This window comes from Scyliorhinus canicula, chromosome 13 (genome assembly GCF_902713615.1).
Source record: "Scyliorhinus canicula chromosome 13, sScyCan1.1, whole genome shotgun sequence".
Taxonomy (NCBI): Eukaryota; Metazoa; Chordata; class Chondrichthyes; order Carcharhiniformes; family Scyliorhinidae; genus Scyliorhinus; species Scyliorhinus canicula.
This window is the reverse complement of record NC_052158.1, coordinates 45,582,488-45,599,484: the sequence shown is the minus strand read 5'-3', so window position 1 is coordinate 45,599,484 and position 16,997 is coordinate 45,582,488. Positions and strand designations below refer to the sequence as shown.

The following is a 16,997-nucleotide window of genomic DNA, read 5'->3' as shown; positions in this document are numbered from 1 at the left end:
CCTGATTGCTGATCACGGCTTCGGCGTTGGGCTAGGGAGAATCCAGCCCCTTATATCTGATCCCCACACAGCAAAGAGGGAGAGGAGTTGAATAAATCATGTTTCCCTTTTCTGTTTTACAGAAGGATTGTACTGTACAACACCAGAGAATACAGAAAGTATAGACACCACAGATAATCCTGACCATCATCCGAGAAACAGCTGCACAACTGTGGGAAGACATCCAGTCACTTCACAGCCGTGCTCAACTCAGAGAGGATTTTGCCTGAAACCATCATCTAGAAATTAGTAGGGCTTTGACATATCTGAACCAACCTTTCCGAAGGTTCAGCTGTGGATGTTCGGTCAGGGTGAGGCTGGGAAGAAGTGTGAGTGGACTCCAAGTGTGGTTGAGCTTCAATCATTCATTGAGCCTCATGAACCTCTGACTCATTCCTCGCGGTGGAAGTCTGTTCCAGTGTGAGGTGTATGAGGAAGGTTTTACAGGTTCATAAGATCCTCTAAAGTACATTTGTTACACCTACTGTTAGCACAAGGGCAGCTACAGTTGTGATATTTGTGATGACAGTTTTGTGAATTCTACGAAGCTCCTGAGGCACCAGATGATTCACACGGGGGGAGGAACTCTTCATATAGCCATAGAATCACTACACTGCAGAAGTAGGCCATCAGGAGCAAGATGTGCGACAATTCATTCTCGGGGCTATTGGCCCTCCGTCAACACCAATGTAATCACACAGGGGGGAAATCCATTAACTGTGGGATGTACGACAAGTCCTCCTCAGTGTCATCGACCCTCCGTCAACACCAGCACCTTCACACAGGAAAGAAACCCTTCACGTGCAAAATATGTGACAAATCATTCTCATCGTCATCGACTCTCCGTAAACACCAACGCATGCATACTGGTGAGAAACCCTTCACATGTGAGGTGTGTGACAAATCATTCTCATGGTCATCAAGCCTCAGTGAACACAAACGTCTTCACACAGGGGAGAGACCCTTCAGATGTGATGTTTGTAAAATGACTTTCAACCACAATTCCCATCTTGTATCACACCAGAGGATTCACACAGGAGAGAAACCCTTCACGTGTGAGGTATGTGACAAATCATTCTCGTGGTCATCGAGCCTGAGTGAACACAAACGTCTTCACACTGGGGAGCAAGAGAAACATTTCAAGTGTGATCTTTGTGAGATGACTTTCAACCGAAATTCCCATCTCCTATCACACCAGAGGATTCACACCGGCGAGAAACCCTTCATATGTGAGGTGTGTGACAAATCATTCTCGGAATCATCGAACCTCCGTCAGCACCTACGCACTCACACAGGAGAGAAACCCTTCAAATGTGATTTTTGTAAGAAAGCTTTCAACCAATCCTCTCATCTTCTATCACACCGGAGAATTCACACAGGGGAGAAACCCTTCACATGTGAAATATGTGACAAATCATTTGCGTTGTCATCGACCCTCCGTAATCACCAACGTGTTCACACTGGGGAGAAACCGTTCCCATGCAAGGTATGACAATTTATTCTCTGACTCATTGGCTTGTTGTGTACACTGACATATTCACATGCACGGTATGTGACAAATCATTTCCTGCGTCACTTTCCCTCTGCACACAGCAACACAGTCACACAGGAGACAAACCATTCACATGTCTGGTATGTAACAAATCATTCTTAGACTAATCAACCGTCTGCACACACTGGTGAAAAGCCATTCATATGCGAGGTGTGCGACAAATCATTCTCATGGTCATCAGACCTCCACAAACACTAGTGCATTCATACTGTGGCTCACCTGCTTCCCTTACACTGAGAGTTTTCTGTGTTGTTTACCCTCCAGTGCTCACACAGGGGAGCTGTCCTTCCAAAGTACTGTCTGCCTCAGCAGTGTCTGTCTCCAACCTCTCCCACCATCAGTCCAATTGTTTCAAGGTCAATTTAACCGTTGGCCAGATCTCCACAATCATCAAAAGAAGACATCAATCTGTATAGAAGCTGCTGCTTATGCACAAGTTTCCCTGTGATGTACAAGAGGGCAATATCTGAATGTTAAACATATATGTATGTTGATTTTTGAAATTTTAAATTGTAGTTTTTGAGTTGAAAATACATAAAGTCCATAAGATTTTCACAAGTTTTATGAGGTTTTGCAAAATGCAGTTGCCTTGGAAATGGCGCTGACATTGTTGTAAGGTTGATCTCTAATCAGAAGTTCCCCTGGGTGCAGGCTGAAAACCAGCACTCGGAAAATGTGTCACAAGACAGCACAGCAAACTCTGGACCATAATTTCATTTTCATTTCTTCTTTTACGTAAAGCTGACCCATAACACCCAGGAGCACTCAGTGACTGGAGGGCAAGTTCCATACATCCAGGAGCTGACGGAACAGGAGTTCCCGAAGAAGCTGTTTGGCCCCTCCAACCCTACAATAACCAATGGCGGATCAGATATGGGGATGAGCAAAGGTGATGTCAGCAGCTGAATGTTTAAACCATCAGGAGAATTAATTTATGTGAAAAATGATAATAATTATGATTTTCTTCCTCTGACAGACACACAGGTGTCCATGAACACATCAGATGGTGATGGAGGAGAGTTGGCAGCAGCGTCCGAGATTCCTGAAAGGGCTGATGAGGAAGGGACTGTGGTGAATACCTCACAGCAATGTGGCATGGCAGCTGCAGTGGAGGAGGGAGAGGAGTGTCAGGAGCTTAAGATGTCTGATATGGAGGGTAGTGTTGGTGTGTTCAAGTTAAATATTGTGACTTGTGTGAAGGAGGAAGCCTGTGATGATCTGGCTGCTGTGGGGGAGGGAGGGCACTCAGAACCTTCTGGAGATGAGGAACCTGCGGCTTTGGGAGCAGAAGCTCCGCCGTCTCCACGAGCATACGGACAACATCAGGCCCATGCTGCTGGTGAAGAAAATGAAGATGATCTGAAACTTCTTGAGCGCTTTCATCTGGAACAGGTTCAAAGTACAGAGAGCTTTCAGGCCACTTCTAACTTACTTCAGAAAGTTTTAACTGAATTTAAGACGGATGTTAGCCAGAATCTACAAAGAAACAATAAAATTCTTCAACATCATCTGCAAAGAAACAATAACATTCTTCAGCAGCAGAATGAGGTTCTTTGTCAGCTTCTGCAAAGAAGCAATGAAACTTTGAATGTAATGAGGCAGATTCTGTCTCAGATTGTAGTGTGGTCCTGCAGAATCAATGAGAAAGGGGGGTAATATTTCAAGATAGTCAGATAATTATTTACATACTGATGAAGGAAGTCAGGCTTTGGATGCTCTGAATGTTTTGTTTCAAAGGGAGAAGTTTTTCCTTACACGTTTACAAATAAGTAAGCAAATTAAAATTTTGGGAGATATATGAACAGATCAATCATTGATGGTAGCTGATGATACAATTTGTATTTGAGTTTTTATGAAGGAACAAGTATTAGAGATATTTTCTTTTAAAAATATTATATTCTCCATTTTCACATTTCACCCAAAATTCACCCCCCACCCCCAAACAGTAAACGGTAACAAATACAAAGTCTATGCCCTTAATAATAACGATCCCATCCTCCCACGACCCCAAACAACAGCCCACCTATCAATATATGTATCCAATGAAACAAACCCTCCCACGGTGGAAACAAAAACAAAAGAGAAACGGAGAAAAGAGTCTGGGACCACCCATGGTCACCATAGTGTCCACTCCCCCCCCCCCCCCCCCCCCCCCGCCCAGCCCATGGTCACCCTAGAATCCCCTCCCCACCCCCCATACTCAACGCCGTCCAACCTCTGAAAAAGTACCGTATGTGATACCCAAGAGTTGTAATTCCTCCCCTCCAACTCCTCCCGCCCACTGCCTCTTGTAAAACTCCTCCCCCCAACCTCGGTTCCTTCCCCCCAACTTTCCACCTCGGCTAGACCACTCGGAACCTGTTCTGCCAGGCTCCGATGACCGCAGCCTCTCCCCCCACCTCACTCCCGTTCACTGACCGGCTTAAACCGGCCAGCGCGGAGGCCCCCACCCGGGTCCCTTTCCCCCTTGCCCGGCCCTAGAAAGCCCAGAAATCCCCTTTTAGCATACAAACCCTGCATGTCCACCTACACCCCAAAGAGCCCTCACTTCGAGTGCAAGTCCCATCCCTTCCCTTGTCCAAATATATACAACATTGGCTCCATTAGTCCATACACGCGCATGCAGTAAAACAAAAAAGAGACAAAAATGAAGAAAATACAGTCCTGAGGTTACATTAGCACATGGCCATATCTCAACTTCTCAGTTCTGCCACAGTCATTCTGCCTTCGCAAACTCCTCCGCTGCTCCAAAATAAAAGTCCTTGAGCTTATAAGTCACCCTCAGCTTTGCTGGATATACAATGCCGCACTGCACCTTGCTGATGTACAGTGCCCTCTTCACCCGGTTGAAAGCAGCCAGCCTCCTCGCCAGCTCCGCTGTAAAGTCCTGGTATATACGTATACCAGCTCCAGCCCACTGCACCACCCGCTTCTGCTTGGCCCAGCACAGGACCTTCTTCACACAGTACCTACGGAAGCACAAGGTCACTACTCTTGGCGGCTCACCCGCCTTTGGTACAGGCCTCCCCGACCGATGAGCCTGATCCAGCTCATATCGGGAGGGATCTTCCCCCTCCCCCAATAGCTTCGCCAGCATAGCGGCAAAATACTCCTTCGGCCTCGGCCCTTCAACTCCTTCGGGCAGCCCCACAATCCTCAAATTCTGTCGCCTGGACCTGATTTCCAGGTCTTCCAATTTTCCTCGCAGATCCTTGTTCACCTCCACCTTCCGCATCTCCTTCCCCATCGAGGTAAGTTGATCACCGTGCTGCGCCACCGTCTCCTCCACTACCTTCAGCGCCTCTCCTTGCGCCCGCACCTCTGCCACTGCACTCGCCGCCGTCACCGAGGAAATCGCCTCCTCCACCAGCACACTCAAAACCTCCCTCATCTCCTTCCTCATCGCCTCCAGGTGCTTTGTAAACTACCTTTCGAATTCTGCAGCCATTACCGTGGTTATTTCTTCAGCCTTCATCAATGAGGCCTCTCCTGATGCTCCAGCCTCCTTTTTTCCTGGTACCCCGTGGTAACCTCCTCTCCCCGACGGGCCCTCAGCTGTTCTTTTAACGGCCGTCTTCTTACCGACCCTTGACATCCTCTTCTGCTGTGCCTTCTCCGTGTGTTTGACGCCTCCGTGGACCTTGGAACCGGGCTTAAAGCCCCGAAAATGCCGTTTAAAGTCAGGAGCCCTCCGTTGCGCGGCCGCTTCCCGCCCGCCGTCACCGGAAGTCTAGTAAGAGATATTAATAGAAGCGATGAACCTCTTTCTTTGTTTAAAGTTAATTTAATCATTAAGAAGTAATTTTGTAAATTGAATTATTACAGTGGGAAATATTTCTAAATTACAAATTGGAGGAATGGATTTCATCTGAGGTAACAGTTTGGCTTGGGAGAGTCATGTGATAACTGCATTGCAACAAACAGTCGATCATGATGAGCTTATAATTTTGAAAACTATATGGAGAAAAATTAGACACTTATTGCAGATAACAAGCAATTGAAGAAAACCCTGCTTAACATAGAAAATCAGCTTTCACAGATGAAAGAGGAGTTTATGAATAAAAAAAGAAAAAGGATGAGAATAATTGCAAATCACTCAGGAAAAGTGCAACATTTGACTTAGGAGTTGAACTACCTGAAGGATAAACTTATAAAAGCAAGCCATCAGTTAAAATCTGGTGAGCTTCAAGCATCAGAAGTATTTATGAAGTATCATGGAAAATGTCTTGAACAAGAAAAGGAGGTTCTGATAAATCCGAATAATTGGTTGAATGCAGAATTAAAACGCAAAACTAATGAACTGTTAGAACTTTGTTGTGAGAGGAACAAGGAGATTTTTGAACTTCAAAACAAAATGAAGGAAAAGAAGAAGTTGGATGGTATGATATAGTATGGTTGTTCCTGTGACTAAAAACTCATTGCTGAATAGTGATAGAACTGAGCAAAGAATTTACCCAAGTAATATTGCTGATATATCAAAGTCAGTAATGGACAATGAAAAAGGCAACTGAAGCACCTGAAAAATTGCAATTACAAATTGTCAACCAAAAGTATTGAAATTGCTAAGTGATCTTTCTGAGTCAATGACCAAAGACACTGATTTAAAAAGGCTGGTTGGTGTTACTACACAAGTAGTCGTAATTGGGAGAAAGGAAAGCGAACAGTTTGCAAAAGACCAATCGAAATTTACTGGGAACTGGACTGAGCTCATTCAGAAATTGTGCAAAAAGGTTCAAGGATTAGAATGAATTATGAAACTTCAGAGAAAGGAAGTGATTGACATTGCTCAAATGTAATTGAAAAAAACTCGTTTGAAATGGGACTGGGACGAGCAACAGGGGGCTGGTTTAGCACAGTGGGCTAAATAGCTGGTTTGTAATGACGAACAAGACCAGCAGCGCGGGTTCAATTCCCGTACCGGCCTCCCCGAACAGGCGCCGGAGTGTGGCGACTAGGGGCTGTTCACAGTAACTTCATTGAAGCCTACTTGTGACAATAAGCGATTATTATCACAAAAATTCAAAGAACAAAGCAAGAGTATGATATCACGAGTGAACAAAAGAAGCATCTTAACAATATTCTTACAGATAAAAGAGATTTTGATAAGAGAAGAAATGAGACGTTAACAGATATTTTGACTGTTAAATATAAATGTAAATTCACGATAATTTGGAATGTGAGCTTGAGAACAGAACTATGCCGACAAATGATGGAAACATTATTTTCTGAGTTGAAAACTGGAAATCAGAAGAAAAAGAAACACGACTTGAGTATTATGTTACTATGCAATAATAATCTTTATTAATGTCACAAGAAGGATTACATTAACACTGCAATGAAGTTACTGTGAAAATCCCCTAGTCGCCACAGTACAGTACCTGTTCGGGTACATTGAGGGAGAATTCAGAATATCTAATTCACCTAACAAGCATGACTTTCGGAATTTGTGGAAGGAAAACGGAGGAACCCACGCAGACACGGGAAAACATGCAGACTCTGCACAGACAGATTAAGTCTGATAATATTGTTGAAGTTTTTGTCTTTGTTTTGGTTAAATCATTATAATTATGTATTATGAAATGTGTAAATGTGAACTAAGGAAACTACTTGTATGATGTAATAAGTTATGTGATTAAATATTTGTGATGTTAAGTTTGGGGAAAGTGGAGGTAACACAAGTATAATTTCTTTCTTTCAAAGGGGAAGGTGTTAGCAAACCAAAGATTGTTTTAAGGGATTTACTTTTGTTCGGGTAAACATTAGAAGTAAGGTCTAGTTTTAGGTGGGTTTAATTTAATGTTTCTGTGCCTGGAAAGAGACTTATAGTTAGATTTCATGCTGGACCAAGGTGTTTGTCTGTGTGGGGGTTGGTTTCCGGTTCAGCTGGGATTCTATTGTGTTTCGAGAGCGACAGCATGATAAATAAATATAGTTGCCTAGCAACGAGAGGCCCTTGCAGAGAGAGGGAGTGCTTTCTTTCTTCTTTAGCATTAGCTGGAAGCCAGAGACAGTTTCTGACGGGCAGCCCGCGAGACTGTTTCTCTCAGCTTTGCTATAAGAAAAAACATATAATTAAGTAATGGTTAATACAGCCAATGCCAGGAATCGGAAGAGCAGCTAGTTAAGAAAAGTTTCCATGCAGTCTGAAGTTAAAGTAACAAAGTAGAATGGGAAGCAGAACAGGGGAGTGTTCATTTCATGTCACCGAACTGAGAAGGAATTGGATGGTGAGAATGCCAGAGAAAGGTTTCAGTAATCCTAAAGTTTGGAATGTTTTACTACCACCTGGGAAACAAATTTTAAAATATTTGGGAAGAAAGTATTGGATGGAAGTCAAAATTTATCTAACAGTGGAAGACAGTCAAGGCAAAGAAATCCGATTGGTTGGTATCCTGAAATGGATTCATTGTTAAAGGTGGAGCAGAATGTAACTTGTAAAATCTGGACTGGATTCCGGAATGCAAATGCAAACGTATTTTGGGAGTGGAGTTTGGAAACTCTCATATGACAATCATCTGGGGGTTGGGGGGATACTAAGGTGATATACTAACTGTGTGCTATTGTGATAATCATAGCTTCAAATGCACTTTGTCATCTATTATTCTTTTTTTTAATAAATGTTTTTTATTGGGTTTTTGAACAAAGTATATTTACTGTTATGTACACAGAGTAAGATATATATAGAAGAGAAGGGCACACACAAACATACCACAAAAAAAAAAAGAAATAAAAAGTAAAATAAAATAACTGGTAAGGTATTAAGCACCAGCTCAACAGCAGCAACTCTGTACAACTGGCAAAATTATTTCCAACGCATAAGTCGGCATCCTCACGCCAGCCAACCAATCATCATGACCGCACGCCAGCCCATCTCCGCGACCCACGACAACCAAACTTTGAGACCCATGCTGACCGAACTTTGTGGCTGACTTTTTTGCTTACGTTTAATGCGACTGGTGAGACTGCTTTGTCCTCAAGGTGTCACTGGCTTTGTCGTTCAATGTTACATTTCTGCTTAGGGATTTCAGCTGATGATTTAAGTTTTCGCTGCATCCTTTGAAAAAAACAAACTCGCCATAATCTTGAAATGTTTTTGAAGTTTTAAATGTTTAATCTTTCCTTTGCCAGTACTTCCCTGCACATAACGCACATGGGCATTGAAGCATGATTTGCATTGGCACAATTAATAAAGCCATACCTCAAGAAATCATCTTTATGGTGCTTTATTTCCGATTTCAGCTCCTTAATGGGCTGTTCATCAGAGGCCCTGAAGCTCACACCAGCGCTGCTTTTTCCTGCCATGGAGTCTCCTGAGAAGCTCTTTGCAGCAGATTCAGTACCTGTTTCTGGCCTGTTTGTGTCTCTGTCCTCTCTTCCTTATCACACACTGATCAACCTTCAGTTCTGCACACAGCCTTGTAGCTTGCTTGCTGGCCGTTACAAAATGGAGGAATCTCTCCTTCAGAATTTTGCAGCCAAAGCATATATTGCGTGACATCAGTGTACATGCTGGGTGCATGACCTGCTCTCTCTCACCACTTCTAGTATGAAGGTTCTGCCGTTTTTAATAAGAGATTTAATGACACCTGGGACAGCTGATGCAGGAGAAGATGGTACTAGGACAGCGTGCTGACGTCACAAAGTGACAGTCTGCCCCACTGGGCATCGGGTCTGTGCACTGCCGGATCTGCCTGTGGAGGCATGCATTAGGCTGGCATTCTCTTTTTTTTTCAACAGCATGTGGTGTCCCATAAGTTTTATTTGTGAAGACTGATAACTTATAATACACCATTACAGTGACACAATTGCAGAGGTTTCAAACATCACAGATATCACATGCTGGTGCTTAAATTCCAATTGCCCTGCCCCAGAGAAGAAACGCACATAATTTATTTAGTGATTACTGCTAGTGCCTTCTTCTTGAATCTCAGTTTGAAGAACATACAAATTGCTGCAATCCCTGTTCATGTAGCTATCATATAATTCATTTTCCCTGCAATGGTGTAGGCATTGAAGTACTTATGGAAACCAGTGAACTGGTGATGACTGCCAGCACTGTAACCCGTCATTCACATCCTTCATACAAACTTCACTCAACCTCTCTGTGTCCTTCACAGGCCCCGAGCTTCAACAGTCCCAACACTGCCCCTGCCTCCTCCTATTGGTCAGCGGAATAAGTAGACGTTTGCAAAACTAATCGGCAATTTGGATAATCTGGGTGCCAATCAGGTGGAGCAGGGCAACATGCTGCGACTGCTGGCATATGCGGCCAGCATTCTCAATCAAAAAGCCGGTCCCGGATGTTGGGCGCTCCTCCGGCGATCGGGAGCGCCATGACCGATCGCTTCGCGACCCTCTCGACACCCGCCCACGACCCACCCACGGGTCGTCACCCTGGGTTTGAAAAACCCCGCCCTAAATAACACACACCTGCCTTTCCACTTACATAGATACGCAGAGAGGATTCTGGCATGAACAAAGCAATTTTCTGCTGCAAATCAAGTTCCTGTAGAATCTTTTTTGAAAGTCTGTAACCTGGAAGTTTCCGCTCTGTATGACCTCCACAGGCTTCTGATGTAAATATTCAAAAACAATTTCTCACTCTCTAAGCTGCGCCCACCCTGTCAAACAAAGGTTCTCCCTGAGGTGACTGGACTTGAATCCCTTATCATTCTTGGCCAATTCCCCATTCCGTTTATACAAAAGAACAGAGCTATGCTATTCATATGCAATTAATCTTCAATTGACGGAAAAATAGGTCATCAGACCCTGGGATGGGATGATGGCCTGTCAAAACAAAGTTGTCTCAAATAACAATGGATCTTGAGCGGATCATCCTGGCCGAACTGGGATATCCTGTGTATTCCCACTAAGGGTGTTAAGTCTGAATAGGACAAGGTAACTCAGGCTGTGGGTGTATCCCTCTGAGTCTGCTGCTAGCAGTCTTTTCTTTCAACTGTTCAACCCCTAAATTGCGTGTTACATTTTGGACTCCATTTCTGGACCCAAGTTCCTAATATCTCCCTATCATGACACCACGTAGTTTATCAAACCGCTACAAAGTCAATAAAAAGGAAAGAAACCAGACTGACCACCCGGCATCGACCTAGGCACTGGAAATGACAACGGCAATTCCCGATCTGTCGACCCTGCAAAGTCCTCCTTATTAAAGTCTGGGAGTTAAAATTGTAGAGCTGTCGCACAGCTTAATCAAGCAACAGCCTGACATAGTCATACTGACAAAATTGTACCTTAAGATAACATCCCAGGCACCACAACAACCATCCCTGGATATATCCTGTTGCATCGTCAGGACAGTTGAGAGGGAGTTACCCTGGGATCCTCAACAATCAACTCTGGAACCTATGAAGTCTCATGGCATCACGTCAGACATGGGCAAGGAAACCTCCTGCTGATTACCACGTGCCGTCCACCTGTCAGCTGTTGAATCAGTACACCTGCATGTTAAAAAATGCACAGAAAATAATAATAATCTTTATTGTCACAAGTACACTTACATTAACACTACAATGAAGTTATTGTGAAAATCTCTTAGTCGCCACATTCCAGCGCCTGTTTGGGTATACAGAGGGAGAATTCAGAATATCCAATTCACCTGACAGCACGTGGGAGTAAACTGGAGCACCCGGAGGAAACCCACGCAGCCACAGGAAGAATGTACAGACTCCACACAGACAGTGACCCAAGCGGGAATCGAATCTGGGACCCTGGATCTGTGAAGCATCAGTGCTACCCACTGTGCTACCGTGCCATCACAAAATGGAAGAAGGAGTAGGCCATTCAGCCCTTCGATCCTACTCTGTCATTCGTTATGATTATGGCTGATCATCAAATTCAATATACTGATCCCGCCTGCCCCCCCCCCATATTCCTTGAATCAAAGATGTGCAGGTCAGGTGGACTGGCTATTCTAAATTGTCCCTTAGTGTCCAGGGGTGTGCAGGTTAGGTTATAGGGTGATGGGGATAGGGCAGGGTGGACATGGGTAGGGTGCTCATTCAAGGGGTTGGTGCAGACCCAATGGGCCGAATGGCCTCCTTCTGCACTGTAATGCTTCTATGAACCCTTTAGCCCCAAGAATTCCTTCTTGAAATTACACAATGTTTTGGCCTCAACTACTTTCTGTGGTAGTGAATTCCACAGGTCACCACTCTTTGGGAGAAGAAATTTCTCCTCACCCCAGTCCCAGAAGGTTTACCCCTTATCCTCAAACCATGATCCCTAGCTTTGCACTCCCCAATCATCAGTAACATTTTTCTGAATCTACCCTGTCTAACCTGGTTTGAATTTTATATGTTTCTATGAGATCTTCTCTCACTCTTCTAAACTCTAATGAATATAATCGTAAACCAGCTTAATCTCTCCTTATATGACAGTTCCACCATCCCAGGAATCTCCCTCCACAGCAAGAATAAGCTTCCTCAGATAATGACACCAAAACTGCACACAGCACTCCAGGTGCTGCCTTACCAATGCCCTATACAATTGCAATAAACCCTATTCCTATACTCAAATCTTCTCTCTGGGAAGGCCAACATATCATTTGCCTTCTTTACTGCCTGTGCGCTTACTTTCAGACATTGCACAGAGTAACCACCTCTCTCAATTTACACCCATTCAAAATAATAATCTGCCTTCCTATTTTTGCTACCAAAGTGGATAATCTCACATTTATCCACATTATACTGCATCTCCATTTGTCTACTCAACTGAGGCAGTCCAAATCCCTCTGAACCATCTTTGCATTCTCCTCACAGCCCACCATCTCGACCAACTTTGTATTCGCTGCAAATCTGGAGATAATATATCTAGTTCCCTCATCCATTTATTTGATGTGAGCAGTTGGAGTCCGAGCACAGAGTCACTGCCTGCCAATCGGAAAAAGATCTATTTATTCCAACTTTTCTCATGCTGACTTTGTCTGATTATATCACTGCTTTCCAAATCCTTGACAATGGACGGCAATATCCCTACTATCGCCGTTAGGCTCACTAGTCTATAGTTCCCTGTTCCCTATAAATCATGAGGAGAAATTTAAATAACATTAAATTAACATTTCTCCAGAGCATTTTTTGTACTGAACACACTCTCCAAGGGGAAAACTCGTCTTCGCCAGCACGACTCATGTTCATAGTGATGTAATGGATCATCTTACACTCTGCCCGACTGTCCTTTCCATTACCTTCATGGTGTCTGGGAAGATGGGTCTGGGTGGAGGAAAGGAAGTAGGCACTTTGTCTGCTCCTGGTCACTATCCAGTGTCCCTGCTGGAAACAGAGGGTGTGTGACAGGCAAGTGAGGAAAAAGAAAGGACTTGTATTTGATCCACAGAGAGGGGAATAACAGACTGGCACTCACTGTGGAACAGGATTCACATGGGGGAGAAACCCTTCAGGTGTGAGGTTTGTGAGAAAGCTTTCAGCCAATCCCTCCATCTTCTGTGACACCACTCAAGTCACACAGGTGAGAAACCCTTCACGTGTGTAAGTCCTGCCATTCCAGGAATCAGACTAGTAAACCTTCACTGCAATCCCGCCATCATTCCTCAGGTAAGGACACCAAAACTCCAGATCTGGCCTCACCAATGCCCTATTCAATTGCAGTAAAACTTCCTTCTTCCTATACTCAAATCCTCTCGCTGTGAAGGCCAACTTCACAGGCCAACATTTGCCTTCTTTACGGGCTGCTGTCCCTGTGCGCTTAATTTCAGCAACTGATGTACGAGGACACCAAGATCTCTCTGAGTATCTACCTGTCTCAATTTACACTCCTTCAAATAATAATCAGCCTTCTTATTCTTTGCTACCAAAGTGGATAACCTCACATTTATCCATATTATACTGCATCTGCTATGCATATGCCCAGTTACTCAGCCTCTCCAAATCACAGTGAAGTATCTCTGCATCCTCCTCACAGTTTACTATCCCACACAATTTTGTATCATCTGCAAATCTGGATTGGATTGGATTTGTTTGTCATGTGTACCAAGGTCCAGTGATGTGTTTTTCTGAAAGCAGTTCAAACAAATCATTTGGTACATGAAAAGAAAATATATAATAGGGCAACACAAGGTACACCATGTAAATACATAGACACCGGCATCGGTGAAGCATACAGGAGTATAGTATTAATCAGGTGAGTCCATAAGATGGTCCATAAGAGTATGGTAACAGCTGGAAAGAAGCTGTTTTTGAATCTGTTCGTGCGTGTTCTCAGATTTTTGTATCTCCTGCCCGATGGAAGAAGTTGGAAGAGAGATTAAGCCGGGTGGGAGGGGTCTTTGACTATGCTGCCCACTTTCCCAAGGCAGCGGGAGGTGTAGATAGAGGGAGATCATACATTTAGTTCCCTTGCCCAAAACATTAATATATAATGTGAACAGTTAGGGTCTGAGCACAGATCCCTGCAGTACCCTACTAGTCACTGGGTATGGTACTGGTCACTGCCTTTCAATCAGAAAAAAGACCCATTTATACCAGCTCTTTGCTTCCTGTCTGTTAACCAGCTTTCTATGCATCTCAAGACACTACCTGCAAGCACATGTGCTTTGACTTTGCATACTAATCTGCTAGGTGAGATCTTGTCGAAAGACTTCTGAAAGTTTAAATAAACTACATACACCAGTGCTCCCTGGTCAACCCTAAAAGTTACATCTTCAAAAATTCTAGTAGATTTGTCAAACATGATTTCCCTTTCATAAATCCATGTTGACTTTGTCTGAGTATACCACTGCTTTCCAATTGCTGTGCTATGAAATCCTTGAGAATGGACTCTAGCAACTTCCGACTACCACTGGTCTACAGTTCCCTGTTTTCTCTCATCTTCACATTGAGGATATCGTCCATCGTGCTGTGTGGCACTATCATCATGGTAAATGGGATAGATAAGAACAGATCGGGCAACTCAAAACTGGGCATCCATGAGATGCTGTGGGCAATCAGCAGCAGCAGAATCGTACTCAGTCACAATCTGTGACCTCATGGCCTGGCATATCCCGCACTCTACCACTACCACCGAGCCAAGGTACAATCCTGGCTCAATGAATAGTGCAGGAGAGCATGCCAGGAGCAGCACCAAGCATACTAAAAATGAGATGAAGCTACAACACAGTTCTAGTTGCATGCCAAAACAGCATAAGCAGGTGATAGAGCTAAGCGCTCCCACGACCAACAGATCAGATCTAGGCTTTGCAGTCCTGCCACATCCAGTAATGAATGGTGGTGGACAATTAACTCACCGGAGGAGGCGGCTCCACAAATATCCCCAACCTCAGTGATGGAAGAGCCCAGCACATTTACGCAAAAGACAAGGCTGAAGCAGTTGCAATAATCTTCAGCCAGAAGTGCCGAGTGGATGATCCATCTTGGTCTCCTCCAGAGGTCCCCCGCATCATAGATGCCAGTCTTTAGCCAATTCGATTCACCCCACATGATATTAAAAAAATGGCTGAAGGCACTGGATACTGCAAAGGCTATGGGCCATGACAATATTTGGCAGTAAGACTAACGACGTGTGCATCAGAACTTGCCACTCCCTGGCCAAGCTGTTCCAGTACAGCGACAACACTGGCAATGTGAAAAATTGCCCAGATGTACTGTACACGAAAAGGACAAATCCAAGCCAGCCAATTACCTCCCTATCAGTCTATTCTCAATCATCAGTAAAGTGATGGAAGGGGTCATTAACAGTGCTCTTATGTGGGACTTGCTCAGCAATAATCTGCTCACTGATGCTCAGTTTGGGTTCCGCCATGGTCACTCAGCTCCTGACCTAATTTTAGCCTTGGTTCAAACATGGCCAAAAGAGCTGAACTCCAAGGGGGATATGAGAGTGACTGCCCTTGACATCAAAGCAGCACTTGACCCAGTATGACATCAAGGAGCCTAGCAGGGTGGCACGGTGGGACAGTGATTAGCACTGCTGCTTACGGTGCTGAGGACCCGCGTTCGATCCTGGCCCCAGGTCATTGCCCATGTGGAGTTTGCACATTCTCCCGTGTCTGCGTGGGTTTCACCCCCACAGCCCAAAGCTGTGCAGGTGTACTAGGCTCCTTGATTTTTAGTTAAATTTAGAATACCCAATTATTTTTTTCCAATTAACGGGCAATTTAGCATGGCCAATCTAGTTGAATTGGCCATGCTAAATTGCCCGTTAATTGGAAAAAAATAATTGGGTATTCTAAATTTAACTAAAAATCAAGGAGCCTAGTACACCTGGAGTCAATGGAACCAGGGGGGAATCTCTGCGCTGGTTCGAGTCACACCTAGCACAAATTAAGACGTTTGTGGTTGTTGAAGGACAGTCATCTCAGTCCCGGGACATCACTGCAGGCATACTCAAGATAGTGTCTGAGGCCCAACCATCTTCAGCTGCTTCATCAATTACCTCCCTTCCAACATAAGGTAAGATGTGGATGTTTGCTGATGATTGTGGATAGCACAATTGTTTCATAGCTCTAGGGTCCCAGGTTCGATTCCGGCTTGATTCACTGTCGTGTGGAGTCTGCACATCCTCCCAGTGTGTGCGTGGGTTTCCTCCGGGTGTTCCAGTTTCCTCCCACAGTCCAAAGATGTGCAGGTTAGGTGGATTGGCCATGATAAATTGCCCTTAGTGTCCAAAATTGCCCTTAGTGTTGGGTGGGGTTACTGGGTTATGGGGATAAGGTGGAGGTGTTGACCTTGGGTAGGGTGCTCTTTCCAAGAGCCGGTGCAGACTCGATGGGCCGAATGGCCTCCTTCTGCACTGCAAATTCTATGATTGTGCAATATTCACCACCATTATCTCCTCAGAGACTAAAGCAGCCCATGTCCAAATGCAGCAAGACCTGGATAATATCCAGGCTTGGGCTGACAAGTAACATTTGCGCCACACAAGTGCCATGCAGTGGCCATCTCCAATAAGAGAAAATCAAACTATCGCTCCTTGATATTCAATGGTATTACCGTCACTGAATCCCCCATTATCAACATCCTGGAGGTTACCATTGACCAGAAACTGAACTGGAGTAGTCTTATAAATACTGTGGCTGCAAGAGGTCAGAGGCTAGGAATCCTGGCCTCCCAGGATGTCCTGTTCCATTCGCCTCTCCTGGGACATTGCGCTCCATTCACCTCTCCCGGGATGTCCCGCTGCATTCGCCTCTACCGGGATGTCTCGCTGCATTCGTTTCTCCCAGGTAGCCCCCATCCATTTGCCTCTCCCAGGACGCCTCGCTCCATTCGCTTCTCCCAGGACGTCCCGCTTCATTCATCTTTCCTGGTTCCTCTCCTAGACTGTCCCAGTCTAGGCCTTATTTGAGAGTGATATTATCCAGCATGCAGTACACCAAGATTATTGTGAACATTCTCTTTCTGTCTCTCTGCGGAATACTGTGATTCGCCTCCAG

At 44.6% G+C, this 16,997-nt stretch overlaps 1 protein-coding gene across 1 annotated transcript in view; it reads left to right on the top strand.

Moving 5' to 3' along the window:
* LOC119975587 overlaps positions 1–16,997 on the top strand; it is a 639,245-nt gene that overhangs the window by 563,472 nt on the left and 58,776 nt on the right. The window contains exons 6-11 of the mRNA XM_038815373.1: positions 123–211; positions 665–1,525; positions 2,333–2,480; positions 2,568–3,244; positions 5,715–5,970; positions 6,679–6,861. Coding sequence (XP_038671301.1) covers positions 123–211; positions 665–1,525; positions 2,333–2,480; positions 2,568–3,244; positions 5,715–5,970; positions 6,679–6,861 — 2,214 coding nt within the window. The remainder of the gene's footprint in view (positions 1–122; positions 212–664; positions 1,526–2,332; positions 2,481–2,567; positions 3,245–5,714; positions 5,971–6,678; positions 6,862–16,997) is intronic.